Source organism: Pezoporus wallicus, unplaced genomic scaffold (assembly GCF_028554395.1).
Source record: "Pezoporus wallicus isolate ANWC-B61680 ecotype Strahan unplaced genomic scaffold, APGP_CSIRO_Pwel_v1 contig_5709, whole genome shotgun sequence".
NCBI lineage: Eukaryota > Metazoa > Chordata > Aves > Psittaciformes > Psittacidae > Pezoporus > Pezoporus wallicus.
In genome coordinates this window covers 63,535-85,368 of record NW_026635251.1, presented here as the reverse complement: position 1 = coordinate 85,368, position 21,834 = coordinate 63,535, and the positions used below count along the sequence as shown (strand labels likewise).

Below are 21,834 nucleotides of genomic sequence, written 5' to 3'. Positions count from 1 at the left end.
AGTCTTCCTTCTGATTGTTCATATTCCAAAACTGCAGAGATGAATTTGGAGAAAGCTGCACATACCTTTGAAGCATCACTTATTAACTGGAATGAGACAGTGGAGTTGCTGAATTACACATCAGCTTGGTTATGACAAAACCTATGTTTCTACGTAAAAGCATAAGGCCCCAGAGAGTCACTTGTGTGGCTTGTATTTAAAGTTGGCCCTACACGTGAAGTTCTGAGAGAAAAAGAGTATCAGTTCTCTTGAAAACAAAAATGCTGATATTAAAATAAACATTTACAATGGAAGAAAAAGAAAACCACAACTACTTAAAGTGCCAGAATAAAATCTATACAGGTCTCATTTTCACACTTAAAATGTTATAAACACCCAGAGTATGATATAACTGAATAAGATTTTTTTCACTGTGTTCACAAGAATTAATCTATCTCTGGTACGGAAGTCCATTAAAATTTATACCAAATAGGCCAAACCAAGCAAATATTTCAAGATTACAAATAATAAGTGGCACATTTTCAAAAAACTTCAAATTCCAAACTATAAATTTGTATGACATCCATTTCTAAGTAACAACATATGCACGCTCCCATGCCTTCATAAAGAAGTGTCAGTAAAGCCCAAGGGATTGCTAGAGTACTGTTCCGTGCAACTTTCACATTGCAGTTAGAAAATCCAATTTCCTGCAAGGACGTATTTAAAAGGATGCTGTGTGAGACTGGCACATCTTCAGATTATTGCTATTTCCTACAATTGTAAATAAGCACCAATTAATGGAATTGTTTTCAAACCTCAACACTCTGCAACATTCATAGAATCACAGAATCAGCTAGGTTGGAAAAGACCTTTAAGATCATCAATGATTTAGGCTATATTAAACATCCATCAAGATAAACTGTATCATCTGCTATCTGTGTTAAAAAAAAACATTCTAGATGCAATAATTCTACCTCCATCTGCAGGACTACAGCGTGGGTTCCTCAGTGCTCTGCAAATTTTGCCAAATCTGTATGATCTTGTACTGCATGCACCTTTTTTTTTATCAGAAGCATTAAAATAGTTTATAAAATAATAAATAAGCCTCCTATAACTCTAAAAACCACACTGAACACAAACTCCATTTGGAGTGATAATTGCTGTTCACATTATTGTGAGATCTGAGGTATTCTTGAAGAGAGAAGGCACCAGTGAAGTTGTTGGATCTGGATGTACTGCATCACAGGAACATATTCAGTTAACACCCTATTGAAGAAAAAGACACATTTCAGTACAACTCGTTTTTATTAAACCTCTAAATTGTCTTGGCTTCTAGATGGGCACACATTCAATACTGTTTGACATCCCTCACTTCAGTATTACCTCTTAGCTACCTCTCTGGATTTTGAAAGGCACAGAGCCAGCAGGTACATATCTAACTGTCTGTTGTGTAGGGAAGAGAGCAAGTTTTACTTACTATAGAACCAGCCACAATAAATGCAACCAGAAGAGAGAACTCATGCCAGTGGTCTGAGTAGAGTGAAAAAACAGCTCTCCTTTAGGTCACAAATTGCAGTCTTTTTCCACACACAGGGAAGAAAGGGGCTACCAAATTTAAAAGTAAGTATTTGGACTAGTATTTTAGCATCAAAGACCTTCAGCGTGTTGTCTTCTTACTCAGTCATTCAAGGGCTTAATGTGAAAACCATGAGTCATTATGAACTACTATGCCCACTTACTCAGGCTTCTATTCCTCAGGGGTGAAGGACTGCGGCTTCGAGACAACTGTAAGACACACAGAAAAGGAAACTCAGATGTTCTCAAGAATTGTACCCAAGAAAGGTACCTGAGGACCCATCAATATTCAGAAAATTTGCATGTATATCAGTGAAGCTCCTCTTCTACAAAGCCAAATTCAATAACTTTTTAGTTTTTCTTTCACACCCTACACACACATAGGTCTTACCCAAAACCTCTCACATTTTCAATAGTCACATTTTGAGTCAATTGGTGTCAATTTAATAAGATGGGCCAAGAATTAGAAAAATATACATGATTTTTACAGAAATAATTAAAAATATAATGTAACTATACATTATGCATGCAAGGTTTCACATATCTTGTTAGTACCAGTACCACCTCAGCTCTTCCCCTCCTGCCCTACACTGATTTTCTGCTCCTTAGAGGCATTAGAGTATAAATTCAGATTGTTAGTTCCAGGAGGCAGGGACTATGTGCTGTATAATATGCTGCCAGTTCAGCTTTGCCTCCTCCAAGATCCACCAAAGGCATTTATTTATTCCCGATGTTAAAATGTACACATGGCACATCAACATTTTTAAAAGGTTGCCTATGTTCTGAGTTTAAAATACTTGACGCTGTTTGTACTACAGGCATTCAGCTGGGACTTACGTGATGAGCTAGAAGAGGACTGGTGCTACGGCTTCTGCTGCAGCTTCGGCTTCTGTTTGTGTTTCTGCTTCTACTTCTGCAAGACCACTGCAAGAGAAGAGTTTGACAACCCTTTTGAAAGAGGGCATTTAACAAAGGCACACTCAGGAAGCAGACTTGCCATGCTGCAGACATGGACTGGGGACAGACAGTAAACACAAACTTTCTCCTTAGAACAGGCTCTGCCAAAAATCATACATCCGCACAATGAATTTATTAAGGCAAATGGAACTATTCATTCTAAATACAGGGTAAAGCACTAAAACCTAGCTATATTTGATATACACAACCCCAGTCAAATTCTTAATTGTTCCCTCTGTATTTTTTTAGATTTTAGGGCAGTGTTTAATTCCAATTACTCCCCTTATCATGTTTCTTAACAAAAGTACATACCAGAGCTCCTCTCTTAGTGACTGCTTCTCCCTTCACAATAACAATATCGTTTTCCATCAGTGCAGGCCATACATGATAGGCCACCAAGGCAGCTGTGAAATCAGAGTCAAAACTACGATGGTACCTGTTGAAACACAGAGTACAAGAAATGTCTGCATGTAAGTGCTGAAAGACAAATATGATGCTTCAAGTCATCAATGCTGATAAAAAGCAGAATCCCAGCTACAGCCCAAACATCTTTCTTGAAAACATATCCCTATCACAACAGTATAAAGCTAACCTGTAAAACAAAAAAAAAACCCAATTCATTTGTAAACCAGACATAGCAGAATATGCTATTTATACTGAGAGATACTCCAATAAAGTCATCTCACATTTCAGAAGGCCATTAGAACATATTCTTGCCTAAGCCCCACACAAGCCAAAGTCCTTGCATCCACTGACATTAAATCTCCTGAGCAGCATTTGGAAGGCATAGTCATTCCATCATCCTGAAATACCTTGCTAGAACAAGACCCCTATAAAGGATATTACAGAAATACTCTACCTCAACTATAAAGTTACATCATGGTACCTTACAAGACATAAGAGACAATTTCATTAGCAAGATGCTCAGACATAAATAATGAAACGGTGACTTTTTAGCTAAGAAAAATAATTTTGAAGGCCTGTGTTCACATGACATATATATTATCTCCCTCAGTCTGCTATATTTGACTAATGATACATATTTGGTTTTGTGGATTCAAACTCAATACCAAATAGCTGAAAGAAAAAATATGAATGGATCTATACATTAGTAATAAGTATACAATAGCAAATGATATAAAACAATGTGGTAAAGAGAGGCATGAAGCTCTGTATGGAGAAAGGTATAGGGTATGAGATGTTTGGCTAGCCCTTTTAGAGAATCCTATCAGACATAACTAACAGAGCTATTTTAATTCCTACAAATTTTGCTAAATGTTTGTGTACCACATATATATGCTATATATGTAAACATGCTACATATTTACCTATACAGATGGATTGATGTGTGCAGCAGCACATATAAACTCATTAGAGCTGGTGTTTGAAGCCCCTACACACCAAGTAGGTGAAGAAAGCATTCCAAGACTACATCGTAGCATTACTGCCTTCTTAATTCAGTCAGTAGCTCTGGGTATCAAATAGTATTTGGACAGCATCATTACGTAGTCACATGAGTGTGCACTCTCTTGTTGACGGGTTACTTTTATCTTTCCTATTTTAGTTCTGTCTTCTTAAGCTCTTCTTTACCTGGGTTCCATCTTCATCATCATCACCATTAGTATTAGTATTATAAACCTCCTTATTGGTATGGCTTTTCTTGCTTTTGAAAGCAATTTTTTTTTTTTTTTTTTGTGCAGTCAATCCCTTTATTTTTCTTGAAGGTATGGAAGTACCCTATGGTTCTCTGCCAGCTAACAAAGCAGCCAGCCCTGACCCTATAGAGAGGATTTTTTAAAAAATCCTGTTTTAAAATGGCATTTTTCTTTTTGCTCAGCTCTAAACCAGAAGAGATAAAAGCGTATTAAGATCCATATGTTGTACAGCAGTCACAGGACACATAGTGATGATCCTGTTATCAGACACCAACTGTCAGATCTCAGCTAACACAACTTCGACAAAATGGGCTAGAAAGGAGGAACAAAGATGCACACATTTTCTAAACACTGGAGGCAGACAGAGACTGAACAGAGAAAGGATAGCTGAAAATTTTCCTCTTAAATGATAAATTAAATATGAGCCAGAAACTGAAGTTTTCCAGGAAATTGCTTTGCTATTCACCAAAAGAATCTGCTAACAATGGTCCACATCCTGGCATTTTTACACCACCACAATCCTTAAAGACATACACCAAATTCACTACAGATCATGAATATGTGCCCCAATATGTTCAGCAGTCTTAAACCTTTCTGTTTATGAGGAAAGAAGAGGCTATACAACCTGAGGGATTTTTTTTTAATAGTACAAATTTAACTGAAAATAAGGAGTTCTTACTTGGTCTCACTGAAAAGTTCTCCATCAATCCCAAAGGCAATATCAAGAGGAGGAACAAGTGTCTGCATTGAAAAAGCCACACGGCACAACTCTCGAATCAAAGTGCTGATCACAATGAAATCAGTTTCTGATGGAAATGAAATCTTTGGGTTGATGTTCATGGAGCGAATTACTTCCTGAAAATAAACAATTGAGTGTTTGTGCTCACTAACATGTTTGTTCAATTGCAAATATGGAAATCCCTCTTAAATATGCCTCTCAACTTTCTACATTTAAAAATCAGTATAAGAAGCTCCCAACAATGTTGTCTTAGGCTATTCCAGAAAATACTAGCTTCAGAAAGAATGTGCTGTTATTTTGGTATTGAGGTATGAGCTAAATCATTGACATAAATCTTAGAAGGGAGATGCTGCTCTTCAGTAGAGCACACAATTTAAGAAAAATATGAAATTTAGCTTACATTCATTTGATTAAGACACTTACAGTGTATCTTGTCCAAAATATTATTCTGGCAGACAGAGACATTATAGTCACGGGCAAATAAAACAAGTGATTACTGAGCCATACCACAATATTATTGTGGAAAATAAACTGCTACAAGACATAAAATTAATGCAATAAACTCTTTTACTTCTTCAGGTTACAATGCATTTCCAGTTTACACACTCCAAATTTATTAGCTACTGAAATAGATTAACACATCACTTCCCCACTGCCCTTGACTTACATTGACACTGGCTTGAACATCATACAGATCCTCATGGTCAACTATATAATCCAGGACAGTATCTTCAAGTGATTCAGGTCCCGTGTGACCGAGAGACAGAGTGTCTGTTACACGTAGTTTGAACTGCCTGTAGGCCATCTTTGCTGCATGAAAAGACTCCTGCAAACATGAAGAATATCTAGTTAAATCCAGGAGACTGAGATTAAATTTTAATCCATTATCTGAGAAGAAGAACTGAATCCAATATTACTATTGTAAGGAGGAATATAAAACACTGCTGTAAAATTGAAGGTTAGAAATAGTACCCATCTGTGAGGACTTCTCTGGTTAAACTGTGATTTATTTGCAGAAGATGGGATTGAAAAGCTCCCCACCTAACCTTCTATTTTTATGTAGGATTCCATCACACCCCCACAATCAATGAAATCACATTCAAAGTTATCAAGAGCAGAATTCAGTAACAGCATTTTATTTGCTACAGCCTAACACAACAGACAGGAGAGCACCTCTTTTCTGTTGGGAAGAAAGGTTGAATTGGAAACTGTAAACTGAATGACAGCTGTGGGAAAAAACCTTCAGTAAGTTAATGTGTACAACCCCAAGCACATTTAAGAAACACACTCCCTCTCTGACAAAGGTATGTACTACATCAATTCTACAGAACAGAAGATTAAGTACAGAAAAATAAAATCAAGTTTCTTCAGACTGAGCTATCAGGAAGTGTGAGGTATCTAGGTAATTTCAAGGGACCAAATAAAATCAGAAAAGCACATAGCTACAGGCAAGAGGGAACATCATATGGAAAGACTTTTTGCTGTCTAAAATGTGGTATTCCCGAAAGACTTCATCTATATTAGGCAGTGTTGTTTAGTGCAGGAATCATCCACCTTTCAGAGCCATTGAGTCTTCATATGTACCCCTTTTAACACCTGCAGTGTAGATCACTGACCCTGTTCTAATGTTGGGACAGGACAGTCAGAACTGAATTCAGAGTTTGATGTATAAGTGTGAGTGAAAGAAAGGAAAATCAAAAGGTAAAAAAGATGTTTTCTTCTCCATACTTCACAGAAATGCTAATTTACACACCATTTAATCCAATCCAGCCATAATATTTTATAAAATCACAGAATCAACCAGGTTGGAAAAGACCTTTAAGATCATCAAGTCCAACCATGACCCCAGGACTGCCAAGACCATCACTAAACCGTATCGCTGAGGGCCTCATCTACACAGTTTCTTAACACTTTCAGGGATGGTGATTCCACCACTTCCCTGGGCAGCCTCTTCCAATACCTGATCACCCTCTGGTGAAGAAATTTTCCCTAATGTCCAATCTAACCCCCCCGGTGCAGCTTGAGGCCATTTTCTGCTGTGCTATTGCTTGTTACTTGGGAGAAGAGACCAACTCCACCTCACTACAACCTCCTGTCAGGTAGTTGTAGAGAGCGGTAAGGTCCCCCCTGAGCTTTCTTTTCTCCAGAGTAAACAACCCCAGTTTCCTCAGCTGTTCCTTATTGGGCTTGTGCTCCGTACCCTTCAACAGCTCCATTGCCCTTTTCTGGACCCGCTCTAGCCCCTCAATGTCCCTCTTATAGTGAGAGGCCCAGAACTGACCACAGGATTCAAGACATGGCCTCACCGGTGCCCAGTACAGAGGGATGATCACTGCCCTGGCCCTGCTGGCCACACTATTGCTGATACAGGCCAGCATGCCATTGGCCTTCTTGGCTGCCTGGGCACAAGTTGGCTCATGTTCAGCAGCCGTCAGTCAGCACCCCCAGGTCCTTTTCTGCTGAGCAGCTTTCCAGCCGCTCTTCCCCAATCTTGTAGCATTGCATGGGGTTGCTGTGATCCTTCTGGCCTGTAAAACAAGGATTATTTTTCTTACCACAGCTGCAATGTATATTATCCTGTGTACCATCTCCACGTCACTGATGTATGCCTTTAAAAAGGTCTCTGCATCCAAGCGTCTATGATCATAAATGTCACCAAAGCGAGTTATCAAGCAAGCACGCCGGGAAGCGTTTGTGCGCCTGGCTCGGCCAGGTGAGCGGCGCCTCAGGGGAAGTGGACTGAGTGACTTGTTCTCTCTGTGCCTTGGGGAAGGAGAGCGCCTCCGTGCAAGCCTATGACAGACATATAAAGAAGCATGAGACCACTTCACCAGCCTCAGATGATTTTGTCATGTGCACAGCTTTCTGTCAATTTAATTATTACCAGAGTAGGCTAAGATTACATAATTAAAATAGTAAAGCTGCAGCTGGTTAGTTTAATATGAAGGCAATTGTGTCAATACATTTTATGGGCCAGAGCCTGAGCAATAAAATTAAAGTAACTCCTAAAGTGTCTACACCCAAGTACTTTGTCCTGGGGAAACACACTTTTAACTAGTAACACTTCAGAAATTTGTTCCTCTTTCAGTATCACTGAGGAGCTGTAAAATCAAACAAGTGAGACTATAACAAGTTCTGCCCTGCAATGGTACAGTATTCAAAGAGGACTTAAAAGACCTAACCATCTCTTTTTATCCTGTACAGTTGCTCTCAAAGTATTTGGTAGAGCTGTTCTTTGCTGTTTTGCCAGACACTTAACATAGCTGCCTGAAATTAAAATATTGGGGCACTAGGACAAATCAGTTAAAGAGCTTATGTTCCTTCATAGCAAAGTACAAAAGCTTTGTTTTTGTTTATAATTCAATTTCAAGTGAGGAGGGAATTCATGCTGCCTAAAATAAACAATTTCTGATTCGGTAACTTCTCTGAATAACACCTCTACCTGCTTTGGAGAAGAGACCTCTCGGCATCCAGGATAGAAATCTTATCCTTCAGCATTTGAATCTGATGCTCATAGTCGTTCAGACAATCTAACTTCTTCTGGGCATCCTTCTCTTGGGCACGGGAAACCTTCAGACTTAACCAAACAGAATAAAGTCAGTCACAAGATGTCCTTCTACCAAAGAAGGAACCATCTGTCAATTAATGCTCATCAGATACAAAGAACAAAAAAGGAGAAATAGGAAATATTGAGCAAGTTCCACATGCTGAAATATAGGCAAATCAAGAGTTAAAAAAATATACCCTAAATCATTACTCCTAATCACACTTTAAAATGTAAAAGTGTACTGTGGCAGGAGACTGGACACACTCCACCTTGTGTTACAGGGGCCATCACTGGTTGGCATTTGGTGTCCTTGTACTAGTTCTAGTTCAGATGACGAGGTCTAAGAAAAAAGTGGTTTCCTTCTCATATTTAAGATGTTAACTAAATCAGCTCAATTTCCTTTCCTACAGTTTAAGACTCTAGATATTTTCTTATATCAGGCTCTCGGATTTGGCTTTTTTTTCTTTTCTGGAGTATATTAGTCAGCCAAAGGATATCACCAATGAGAGATGACCTTTGAAGGTCCCTTCCAACCCAAACTATTCTATGATTCTATTTTATTCAAGTAATATCAAAAGCTAACGATTCTTCTCCTGCTTTCAAGAGAAGCAGTGTTTCTTAAACACTAGCAGACAACCAGTTAAGCAAGTTTATCTCTGTCCTTTACTAAGGGCTAAAGAATTCTAATCTACAGAACAAGTGGGAAAGGAAAGAAGATTTGGGAAGATGAGTTCTTGAAATAGAAATGGTGGAAAATCATTAGGTACCAAAAAAAAAAAAAAAAGCCAAAAACCCCTATGTAACACACAGCACGCTGTATATTATTCCCTTAAATTTCCATGACAGACAATGCAGTATTAATAACTATAAAACAGAGAGGAAAAATAAGAAATAACCATTTCACTGCTGTATTATTTTATTTTTGGTATTTACCCCTATTCACATGGGGACTTTTCTTGAAAGTTAATGGTAAGTTTATCTCACTGCTGTGAGAACCACAAAGCTTCCATCTTTCTATCATGACAGCAGATAGTGATTACAAACAGATGCTTAATTGTGGGTCTGCCTTTATCAGAAAGGGTAAGAAAAAAAAATAAAAAAAAATACACAATAGGAGAGCACATGACAGACAGAAGGCAGCAAAAATACCTGCTTCTTTCATTGTCATATAGAGAACATGAGAAAAGCTGCTGCTGAAAAGGAATGTTTCTGTGCTGGTTTTGGCTGGGTTAGAGTTAATTTTCTTCATAGTAGCTGGTATGGGGCTATGTTTTTGATTTGTGCTGGAAACTGTTGGTAACACAGGGATGTTTCAGTTACTGCTGAGCAGTGCTTACACAGAATCAAGGCCTTTTCTGTTCCTCACCCCACCCCACAATGAGCAGGCTGCGGATGCACAAGGAGTTGGGAGGGGACACATCTGGGAGAGCTGATCCCAACTGACCAAGGGCATACTCTTACTATAAGGTGTCATACCCAGCATATAAAGCTGGGGGAAGAGGAAGGAAGGGGAGGACTTCAGAGTGATAGCATTTGTCTTCCCAAGTAACCATTACACATGATGAAGCCCTGCTGTCCTGGAGGTGGCAGAACACCTGCCTGCAATGGGAATCGGAATTAGAGAATGGTTCGGGTTGGAAGGGATGATAAAGATCATCCAGTTCCAGCCCCCTGCCATGGCCAGGGACTCCTTCCATTAGACCAGGTTGCTCACAGCCCCACCCAGCCTAGCCTTGAACACTGCCAGGGATGGGGCAGCCACAACTTCTTGGGGCAACCTGTGCCAGTGCCTCACCTCCTTCACAGTAAAGAAATTTTCCCTTTAATCTAAACCTACCCTCTTTCAGTTTAAAGGCATTCCCCCTTGTCTTATCCCTACCTGCCCTTGCAGAAAGTTCCTCTCCACCTTTCCTGTAAGCCCCCTTTAGGTACTGGAAGGTTGCTCAAAATCTTCCCAGAGCCTTCTCTTCTTCAGGCTGAACAACCCCACCTTTTGCTGTGCTTGTGCAGGCCTTTTGATTTCCCTATTACACTGTCTTTATCTCAACCCAAGAGTCTTCTCTTACTCTTTTGATTCTTTTCCCCATCCCACCGAAGGGGGAGTGAGTGAGTAGCTGTGTAGTGCTTAGTTGTCGGCTACTGTTTAACCACGTCATTTTCTTAATAAGAAAAAACAAATACGAAAAGGAAAAAAACATCAACTGTAAGACAGACACATTTGTGAACTACCAATACTGACTTCCATGCTAGTTAAATCTATGCAGTATTTGAGTTTCCCCTGGTTTACAGTTCATTCACTCTACTGCTAAATAGTATCATCTTTCTGTTCAGGTTAAAGAGATGCAGATGCTACAAACGGAAAAAAAAATAATGGGAACAAACAAGGCAAAATATAGCTCTTAGAAAAATCAGAGCAGTTTTTATAACCACCTTTATTTTAAGGTTATAACTAGTGTTTTGAACTCTACCATCCAACCATTTAAAAATAAAATGGGCATCTTCAGCCAGTTTCTCAGGAGAAAACACAACAGCCTTGATAATTCATGTGAAGTGTCTGCTTAATCCTGTTTCAATCCCTTCAGTTTTAAACAATTAACAATAAAACTGTCACTGTTCCTCCAGCTCTTGGGCTAAGCCCAACTCTTTATCCATATTGTCTTGAATTTCAAAGCAAGAACAACTCCACCCATGTAATTTTTGGCCAGATATGTGTTTAACCTATTTTTAAGAGCCCCCTGTCACAGCAACACTACAAGGTCTTGAGGTAACTGATTTAAGATACCGTATTTGCTATTACTAATTACAAACTCTCTTCCTGCCAATCTATATAACAGGTCCCCTAGATGGCAGATAAAAAAAAAAACAACAAAAAACAAACACTCCTCTTAATTTCATTTAATTCAAAGTGAGTCATCTGGCTTTAAGTTTGTTTAGATCTTGGCACAAATCTAAGCAGCCTGATAGTAAGCTTCCATTTATAATCATACTAATAGGATTTTGTTCACTATGTACATAACAACAGTTTTTAGTAAACTTTGTTTTCTCTTCCAATTACTTTTAAATGTTGATCATTATTTATTAAAAAAATATTTTCCTTCATAAGTCTGTAGCAAATACCTAAATCCTGTTGTAATTAATATCCTGATATATAAAAAGAAAACATGCTTTTTTAGTAAAAAAAAAAAAAAAGTAGAATTTAACTATATTGAGGATTGGTTGTAGAATTTAATCATATTGAGTCTAGACCACACTTGCTCTAATAACCCAGGAGGCTAAGATGTCTAGCAAAACATGCATTAAGTATGAGACAGAATACAGACAAGAGGAATGAGATTATCAGCTATTCCAAAAGTCTCAGAAAGCATATTTACACAGATGCAAAGGATACTCCTGGCAAACTGTTCCTTATGTAAAAAAAAATAATAATCCTGCCCTAAGTGCCACAGATCAGTCCTGACCTCACACACTTTATGGCAGGGATGCCATCCAGAGGTACCTGGACGCACTTGTGAGGTGGGCTGATGCCAAACACCTGAAGTTCAACCAAGCCAAGTGCAAGGTTCTGCACCTGGGTCAGAGCAATCCCAGGCACAGCTACAGGCTGGGCAGAGAAGAGATTCAGAGCAGCCCTGCGGAGGAGGACTTGGGGGTGCTGGTCAACAAAGAAACTGAACATGAGTCAGCTTCAGTGTGCACTCATAGCCCAGAAAGCCAACCGTATCCTGGGCTGCATCAAAAGGAGCGTGATCAGCATGTTCAAGGAGATGATCCTGCCCCTCTGCTCTGCTCTTGTGAGACCTCACCTGGAGTACTGTGTGCAGTTCTGGTGTCCTCAACATAAAAAGGACATGGAACTGTTGGAGCAAGTCCAGAGGAGGGCCATGAGGCTGGAGCACCTCTCATACGAAGATAGGCTGAGAAAGTTGAGGCTGTTCAGTCTAGAGAAGAAAAGCTGTATGGAGACCTCAGAGCAGCCTTCCAGCATCTGAAGAGAGCCTATAAGAATACCAGAAAGGGACTCTTCATCAGGGACTGTAGCAATAGGACAAGGTGTGATGGGTTCAAACTTAAACAGGGGGAGTTCAGGTTAGATATAAGGAAGTTCTTTACTGTGAGGGTGGTGAGGCATTGAATTAAGTTGCCTAAGGAAGTTGTGAATGTTCCATCCCTGGCAGTGCTCAAGGCCATGCTGGACAGAGCCTTGGCCAACATGGCCTAGTGTGAGGCATCCAAGCCCATGGCCGGGTGGCTGGAACTAGACGGTCTTAAGGTCCTTTCCCACCCAAACCATTCTGTGATTCTATGATTCTGGTTTGACAAGCAGGTGAAGACTATGCAATTCTGATTTCACCCAATTAATAGGGTTCAGATTTGGCAAAGATGATTCACAGAACATGAAAAATAGCAACTTTTCTTCAACCAAAAGCTGAACTCCTGGGCAGAAGATGCAAATGTAGAGTGCCAGCTAAACTGAGAGTGAACACAAACCATACCTATGTGGAGAAAACAGAATTCCTGAATTCATGGGGAGACAAGAAGATTTTATTCTTCTGTTAGTAGTCCAAATGGCAACACAAACTTCTGTCCAGTGTGCATTAAGACCTACACACGAGAACTGCAAGATGTTTTATTCCCTACTAATAGTTCTAATCAGGAAGACAGCAGTCAGGTTATATCTAAGAATCAAGGAGTTATATGAGCTCGTTTATACCCAACAAATCAAAAGAGCCCATTTTATGGGAATATATGTTTATACCCCACATCCAAAACTTAAAATCCAAAGTGATTAAAACTTGCTAGGAAAGTCCATGGATGAAATCTGACAATTAGCATTATTCTAGAAGATAAACATCCAGAGATGAACAAGTGACATGCAACTTGATATTGGAAGTAGAAATGTCTATGGAAGTAGAAACTAATGGCTTGAAGGCTTTTTTGTTTACTTGTCTTTATTATGAGTAGCTCATCCTCATCCTCTCAGTTGCTCCAAAAAGAAAGAAACCTGTGGACAATTATATCCTTTCCTACAGTGTAAGCAGCAAAGTTTCTTCCATTTTTAGGAGCAGCAATGTAGTTCAATGAAAAGGCTGCAAGCATTTGTTTAACAAATATGACTACAATTGTGTTGTTGAAATGACAGTTTTCACATGCTGTTGAAATTAATTCAACTACCATTGTGTTCTTTTCTGATAATATAAGAAAAGAACAACCAACCAACCAACCATGGGCTACATTTCGTAACAGTGAAGAATTATTACTGCTTTTAGAGCCACAAAAGGAAATTAGTTTTAGGAACCCCTGTGTCAAAATGGAAAGGTAGCTGCACCCACACTGATCCAGATTAACTTCCCAGATGTGACCAACACATTTAGAAACTCAAACCAGCATTTTTAAGTTAGAGACGTCAACATTACTGATAGACATTTCTCCTGTGCAGAGGCAAAAGGATTTAGTAAAAATGGTCTAAAAGTAAAAGCCACACAAACAACTTTGTCTTAATATAGACAGACTGAAGTGTTTTTTATTTAACATGATCTCTGCTTCCAGGAGCATCATTGGAAACTGCAAACAATGATTTCCAGCTACATTCAGAATATGGTTCTCTCCTATTTAACTTCATCTACAGGATTCAAATGCTATCAAGCTGTTAGTTTCAAAATTACTTCTTCCTCAAGCCTAAAGAAAAAAAGGATAGAAGTTCAGCCCTAAGGGTTCTTCTCACATGGATCTACTTATGCTAATTCTCTCTATAACACCAAGAAACAAAGCTACGTGTTAAGAAGCTAAAGATACTTTTTGCTATAGCATAGGACAGCTTAGAATAAACTCAGGAACCTGCTCAGATAAATGACAGACCATGTCTCTGCATGCTGACTTTCTGCCACAAATATCCCAAGACTCAAGTTTTTCTTACACTGTTTTTAGCTGAGTAATTTCATCTGCTGCTGCCAAAAAAGTAGTGGCTGATTTGGTCTTTGTGTCTTCACGAGCCAACTGGGTTTTTGCCAGACTGCAAGAAAAATTGATAACCTGCATGGTAAAGGCAGTGATTCTACCTAAGAATTTAATATGACAAACTGACTATTCAAGCTGACCAAGTCCATACCAATTTAACATATGAAAACAATCACAGTGGGCTTTGTGCAGACTATCAGCACACAAATAGCTTATAAAAAGTCATATCTGACTATGCAATAACAGAAATATTTTATGAAAAAACAGTATTTTTCATTACGACTCAATTCTAGTTTCTCCATCCATTTCAACAATTTACAGTGTTCAGAATGACTTCACTGTCCATACATGTGGTCCATTCACTGGGACGTGAATTATATTTCTCCTGCACCTGTCCCCTGCAAGCCAAAAACTACACCACCACAACTCCATACAGCATCACCTTGAAAGGATGAGCTCTGAAACCTCCACATGATTTCATCTCCAACAACTACCTCTTCCCAACCCTCTGCCTTCCAGACTCCTACTTCTGCAAACCACAGCCAACACACCTCTGACCTGAGTGCACAGAGAAATACAATGCACAAAGCTGTACAAAAGTTTTATCACCAATTTCCTGCTTCTCAAGGGATCTAGCCCAAAATGACTTTTTCTTGTACTGCAAACTGCCACATGCTCACTCCAATCTGTATTAGTCAATAACTTTCCTTGTAAGTAACTCTTGCCTTGACCCTCTGACACTTTTCTCTGGCTCACTAAATGATCCCTTTCTATCCATACAGGAGCATAGAATGAAATGTCTCACCCCTAAACCGACCCTTATATACACCTGAACCACCTTAATGGCTCAGGTTGGAAGGCACCTCTGGAGGTCGTCTAGTCCAACTGGCTCCTCAAGCAGGGCAACTTAGAACCGATTACCCAGATGGCTTTTGAGTTATCTCCAAGGATGAAAACTCCACAGTGTCCCCGAGCAACCTGCAACAGTGCTCAGTCACCACCAGAGTTAAAAAAGGATTTCCTGATGATCAGAGAGAAACTCACTTATTTCAGTTTGTGTTCCGTCTCTGGTCTGTCACTGCAAACCACTGAAAATAGCCTGGCCCTGTCTTCTTTACACACCTTGCTTCAGGTATATTTATAAGATCCACCTATCTCCTGTAACTCTTTGCAATTGTTAGAAATATTAACAGAAAACTCCTTTGCTTATTAAACCTTCCAGGCAGAAGTTATTTTGCAAGATTACCTAATTCTGGCAAACCAGTTGAAATGCCAAGAACAAAACCACTTTCTTCTTCCAAACATTGTGGGGTCTTTCTCTGTCCCACCTTGTCACTTCTGACATTTAATATCTACAGCAAGATCACAAGATTTATTGGTTTTGTCCTCTTCTTTTCAGGGGGATGCACTGATCTTTAACTCACCCAGAGTTGCCTAAGAGACTTTTTTTGATATTGAAAAATCAAATGCTTGCATTCATCCACGATGAGACATAACAGATACTAATAATGTCTGTTGGAGAATAATGGAAGAGCAACTTATCTCCCTTGTCTTTTATAACACTTCTGACACAGTCCCACACAACATCTTTGTCTCTAAATGGCAGAGATATAGATTTGACGGATGGACTAACTGATGTGTAAGTAATCAGTTGGATGGCTGTGACTTGAAAGTTGCAGTCAACAGCTCTGTGTCCAAATGAAGATCAGTGACAAGCAGTGCCCCTCAGGGGTCTGTGCTAGAACTGGTACTGCTCAGCATCTTTATTAATGACATTGATAGTGGGATTGAGTGTGCCCTCAGCAAGTTTGTGGATGAGATCAAGCCGAGTGGTGCATCTGATAATCTAGAGGGAGTGGATGACACCCAGACGACCCTTGATAGGCTTGACGAGTGGGGCCCATGTGAATATCAATGTTCAGCAGGACCAAGTGCACGTACCCAGGCCAGGACAGCCACCAGTATCAGTACAGACTGGGTTAAAAATGGATTAAGAGCAGCCCTCTGAAGAAGGACTTGGAGGTAGCAAATAGGTGAAAAAAAGAGAAATGAGCTGGCAATGTGCATTCACAGCCCAGAAAGCCAAACATATCCTGGCCTGCATCAAAACGAGTGTGAGCTGCAGGTTAACGGATGTGATTCTACCCCTCTTCTCCTCTTTCATGAAACCCCATCTGGAGTACTGCATCCAGCTCTGGAGTTCCTAGTACAAGACAGACGTGGACCCAGGTGAGGGCCACAAAAATGATCAGAGGGTTGGAACACTTTTCTTATGAGAAAGGCTGAGAGAGTTAGGGTTGTTTAGCTTGGAGAAAAGGTTTCAGAGAGAGACCTTATTGCAGCCTTTCAACAGCTAGAGGGTGTTTATAGGGAAGTCTGAGACTGTATTTTTTATCCCTGTGCTACAGATAGGACAAGGACTAATGGTTTTAAACTTAAAGAAAAAAGATTTAGATTAGCTATAACGAAGGTATTCTTTACAATGAGGGCAGCAATATACATAGGTACTTGATTTTTATCAAGGTTTGCTCAGCATGCACCAGTTCATCGACTATAATTTCACTTGGATTGTCGTGCATTACAGAAAACTCTCACCTACAATACTGGCATGCTTTCCAACTCCTCTGCCAGAAGCAAAACCTACCACCTCAATTTATGAGTGCAGGTATGTCTGTATCATTTGTACCTCACTTTGGACACACAGACAATCCAGAGCCTAGGTGTGTTTTGAAGCTCTGATTTTAAACCAGAAATAAAGCATTTTTAAAAAATCTCTGGCAGTATTTAGCTGCCAAGAGAAAAAACATAGCTTGTTCAAAAACAAAAGACAAACAGGAAGAATAACAGTTAATTCCCCTACTCTTGTTGCACTTGGTTGAGCTTTAGACGAGTTGAAGTCAGTTCTTCCTGCAGCTCTTGCAGTTGAAAACTCTGATTGCTGGCCAGCTCTCTCAGCTGCCTCTCTTTCTCAATTAAATCCTACAACAAAACACAATCACACTGCTTGAATGCTCCACCTTACAGAACCCTTCAGCAATGTAGTATGGTGTTATTACCAGATGTATTTCTGGCCATTTCGGTCAAGACCCTTTCTAAAATAACCGAAAACAGAAGCAACTGCATACCTTCTAGAAACATAACCAGTACCTTCCAGGTACACAAAACAAAGACTCAATTACATTAGGAGACAAAATTTCTTTTACACCTCATGATAGACAATATGGAAGGTCTGCATATGCAGATTTACTACCTCTATACACATCATTTTAACTAAGGGTTCTTGCAGATGTTTTGCTTGTTGGTTAGGTTGGGGTTTTTTTCAGCCAGTCATCTTCTGACTCATTATATCACCAACTTCAGTAAAGTCTGGGGGAATGCATGCACACAAAATAACAGAAAAACTTCTAAGAGGAGGAGGCAACAACTGTCATTCCAGAAAGCACACTACTACACATGCAGCTCTGTCATTAGCAGCCAATAGATTTGCCTGATGCTGCTGAATTAAATAGGTAACTGTGCAGTAGGCTTTTCTTTATGTTTTGAATGTCACATGCAATGACAACTCTGCAACTGGTGTAACAGGTGTACTGTCATTTAGTAACATTATTACTGTACACTTCAGGGTTGGTATTTTTTGCAGAACCCTACTCCTACAATACACTAGAACCTTACTCTTAAGGGATATCACTTTACATTTTCTTTTGTGTGAAATTTTAATTGTGAGAGATTTTGATAAAAGAGGTGTAAAAATGAAAACATGGAGGCATCACTCTCAAATATCAAGAACTTCCAATATTTTCCCCTAGTCTGCATTAACCAACACTCTCATTTTCTTTCAAAGCACACAGCCACAACAGATCTGTCTTTTCTGCCAAACTGCTAGTAAAACAACCCCTTCAATATGTATCAAAATCTTACTAACTCCAAACATCAAGTCAGATGCGTGGTGGTATTATGATGGGCATGAGCACTTCTTTTTTGCCTTATGGAGATATTATAATGCTCACACATTAAACAAAGATTTTTATTTTTTTTCCTTAAAAAGATAACTCACAGAAACACATGGAGTTTATACACACTTTCAGCTTACACGTCTTTTTCAGTGTTAGTTTTTTTTACTAATAGAGATATGATGTAAATACTTCTGTAACATTTTTGCAAACGTAAATGTAGCACAATTCTTTACCTAGAAAAGGAAAGCAGTACGAGAACATAGCTTCCCTAACAAAGTAAATTCATGCATATTGTCACTCATTGTCATGAAACAACATAAGCCCTAGAAGGCCAAAAGTAACTTTAATGGCATCTTTGATTTCCCTTTCAAAGGAAACTTACCATGGGACAGTTGTCTCCATGTGTGCAGCTAAGGGTGTATTTCATTAAGCAAAATAAGGGAGGCTATTATTAACAGAAAGTCATTAAAGCTCTCCTGCTGGTATAAACTCACACCATTCTATTCCACTAAAATAAATTTCCTACATACCTGAGTGAGAGTGGTTTCAAAGATCCTTCCTGATGAGCAGCTAAAACAAGGTGTTAGTCGTGGCAGGAGACGAGTTTTGATAGTTTCCACACCTGCATATTGCCCACCTTAGAAAATACATAAAGAAATTGTGAGAACACTTACAGAAAGAGCCAGACTTTGACAAGATGACATGTGAAACGTGCTAGTAGTAATAAGAGATGGCAGTGAATTACCTTCTTGAGATGTTTCATTGAGGATTGCGAAGAGCTGCCTTTGAATCTCAGAGCTCAGTTCTAATATTTCACAGCACCAGTTCAGATTTTGATCACAGGAATTAAACTGTAAATGAATGTGTATTAATAACATCCAATTTAATTAATTAAGTCACTGTGTGGGCTTTCTTAAAATTATTCTTATTATGATCATGACATCCCCCCCCCAAAATTATATCTTTGTAACATTTTCTTATTGCACCCACTAGAATACTCATCTCCAAAATGTTCACATTGCTAATGGGCAAACAAACAAGATACCAGGACTTCTATCACACAGCTAACTCACTACTTGAAAAAACTTAGCCCTTTCTCCATTCATAAAGAAGATGCAACCATGAGTATTTCTAAAATAAAGTAATTGTGGATCTGTGATAAAATCTTTCAACACAGACTTTTTAAAATAATAAGATAGGAGACTGTTGGGTGAAAAGGCTGCCTAAAATCTCATTTTTTATATTAACTGAAATAATACATATAAGACTATTATGTTTCTCTGTCAACAGCCATGTGTGCCCTCCGTGCAATTTCATCTGATTTTTAGGAGTTACCAGCTGAAATAGCACTGAAGAACGGGCAAAATCTAGGATCATGCCTATGAAACAACAGACCAACAGAACTACACCACTTTCAGCAAATTCTGAAAAGGAGTTGATGGGGTTAATCTGTCCAAGAGGCTACTACACCTGCCAGGGGAACACACACTTTGCACCTGCTTTCTTAATCTTTACCCATAATCTGTGCATCATCTTCAAAGCAGATCACCCTCGAGGTCTACAGGCTTTAATGGCTCCATATGGCTTTTACAAGCTTCCAAAACAGCTAAAACTCCCACTCATGCCCCTGTCAGCTTGCATTTGGATTGCTGCAACATGCTTTCCTCTGGCCTCAAGGAGCAGTCTCACCCTGCTAACCTCAGACAGAACACCACTGCATTGTGCATTTGTTCAGCTCATTACACCAAAATAACACCCATGGTGCTTCCATCTGCCAGCTTCTCTTGTGCCACAGCAGCCTGAAACTGCTTGTCTTCATTCCCCAAGACCTAAAAGACTATCCCCATCCCACTTACTATAGAAAGCTTAGCTCCCACTGTTGCTTTGCCATCCCGAAGTCTACTTCCAACATCCATTTGTAAGCTTTTAAAATGTATACCTCTGTCCTCCCTCCTCTACTGTTCTGCATTTTGTGGTAGCTTTACCAGCCACCCTCAGACTCCTCCTTAAAACTGTCCTTTCTCATGAAACCTGAAGAGAGTTGCACTGGTTATTAATGTGCTGTAACACCTATGTAGCATCAAGTATAAAAAGAACTGACTTCCCTTGAAAGGCTGTGTCTCTGCTCAGCACCTTTTCTCAACAAGCATAGCACAGGGTAGGTGGCTACAGGCTGATGACCAAATCAACTATGCATGTCCTGAAGCTAATGAAAACTGGGGACACAGTGGGAACTCTGTCACTATTTTCCACTGAGAAAATTCAGTTATCAAGTCTCAGATCCACTTATCTTTCCCTAATTTTGCACCTTCTCTACTGCTTCCACTCTTTTGATTCCTCAGTCTCCTGTTACTTCTTACTCCTCTGTTTATTCTATTACATCCACCCACATCTTTCTACTCCTACCTGAAACTATTTCCTTACATTTGCTTCCTTGTTATTTAACCCCCAGCTGCAAACAGGACATTCCCTCTTCGGAAACCCTTCAGTAGCTGTGCTGTCTTGTAGCAGCCTCTCAGCTCTAACTGGCTTCCCACCCAGCAGAGCTGGGAATATTCGGAAGCTGATTTCCACTCTCACCTTCAACATCCTTTTCCTCACATTTTCCTGGCTGTTCCCAGGCCACAGACAATTCCTCCTGAGCACACCCTCACTCCTGGTCCTTCCATCTGTCGGTCTTCTACCACAAATACTTTCCTGATCCAGACATTGCAGCTCAAATATCATTTTTGACCTCCAGCCCTCGCTCTCAGTGAACCCTGTCACAGGCAATAAAAAAAGCTGCGAGTGCTACAGACACCGGGTGTTAAACCCGTGATAACTGTGTGCGTGTGAGGGTCGATGTCCCAAACCAGCCTTTAGAACCTCCTCCCCTCGGCCGGCAGCAGCGCTCGGCTGCACTGTGCTCAGGCTACCACCGCTCCGCGTCCCGCCGTCACCGCGGAAACGGCCTCATGGCCGGGCCACCGCGGCAACAGCGCCGCTCCCGGCTGACCCCCGAGGGCCGCGGGGTGGGCGAGGCAGGCCTCCCCACAGCGGACACGGATTTCGCACCCTCCCGGCCGGGGCCCACTACCTCGTAGTTCCGGTGCCAGTTCTCCAGCTTCTCCTGCAGCACCCGGCCGCTCTCCGCGCTGACCAACCTCCTCAAACTGTCCGCCATGGCGGGCTGTCAGCTCGCTCCCGGGGGTCGGATGGGCTGCGCTGGTTCCCCGCGCCCTCCGGGAGCCCTCCGCAGCGGGCGGCGCTGGGCGGGGTTGGGGGGAGCTGGTACCGCCCGCCCGGAGCCACTGCTTCGGGGAGGTGCCTCCTCCGCGCCGCTTTTGTTGTGACCATTGTAACGTCGGCGGGTGCCTTGGCGACGCGGGCAGCGCGCCCCTCTGCCGTGGTAACGCGCGGCCCGGCCCGGCCCGGCCTGCCCTGGCGGGCAGCACGGCATCGGCCGCCAGGTGGCGCCTCCGGGAAACGCGGTGC

General features: G+C 40.6%; 1 protein-coding gene across 3 annotated transcripts; it reads right to left on the bottom strand.

The window, feature by feature from the left end:
- Positions 1 to 585: 585 nt before the first annotated feature.
- Positions 586 to 21,589, bottom strand: SPATA18 (spermatogenesis associated 18). Of its 3 annotated transcripts, XM_057413733.1 has the most exons (12): positions 20,941 to 21,105; positions 19,106 to 19,211; positions 18,891 to 18,997; positions 17,268 to 17,386; positions 8,348 to 8,482; positions 7,461 to 7,698; positions 5,573 to 5,731; positions 4,846 to 5,021; positions 2,824 to 2,947; positions 2,392 to 2,478; positions 1,719 to 1,764; positions 586 to 1,245 (listed from the first exon to the last, which is right to left on the bottom strand). In XM_057413733.1, the coding sequence occupies exons 1-12, from the start codon at positions 21,085 to 21,087 to the stop codon at positions 1,238 to 1,240; spliced, it is 1,452 nt and encodes a 483-aa protein (XP_057269716.1). In that variant the 5' UTR covers positions 21,088 to 21,105; the 3' UTR covers positions 586 to 1,237. The 3 variants fall into 3 exon arrangements, with proteins under 3 accessions (XP_057269716.1, XP_057269708.1, XP_057269721.1); XM_057413725.1 differs by lacking the exon at positions 586 to 1,245 and having other exon boundaries at positions 1,284 to 1,764; positions 20,941 to 21,106; XM_057413738.1 differs by lacking the exons at positions 586 to 1,245; positions 20,941 to 21,105 and adding an exon at positions 21,437 to 21,589 and having other exon boundaries at positions 1,288 to 1,764.
- Positions 21,590 to 21,834: the final 245 nt, after the last annotated feature.

Excerpts from the sequence above, each read along its gene's own strand:
- SPATA18 (XM_057413725.1), bottom strand. The coding sequence starts at position 21,087 with ATGATATTTGAGCTGCAATGTCTGGATCAGGAAAGTATTTGTGGTAGA. Across the intron at positions 7,699-8,347 it reads AGGTCTCTTCTCCAAAGCAG|GCTTGCACGGAGGCGCTCTC; the intron begins GTAGAGGTGTTA and ends TGTCTGTCATAG. Across the intron at positions 5,022-5,572 it reads ATGTTCAAGCCAGTGTCAAT|GAAGTAATTCGCTCCATGAA; the intron begins GTAAGTCAAGGG and ends GTTTATTTTCAG.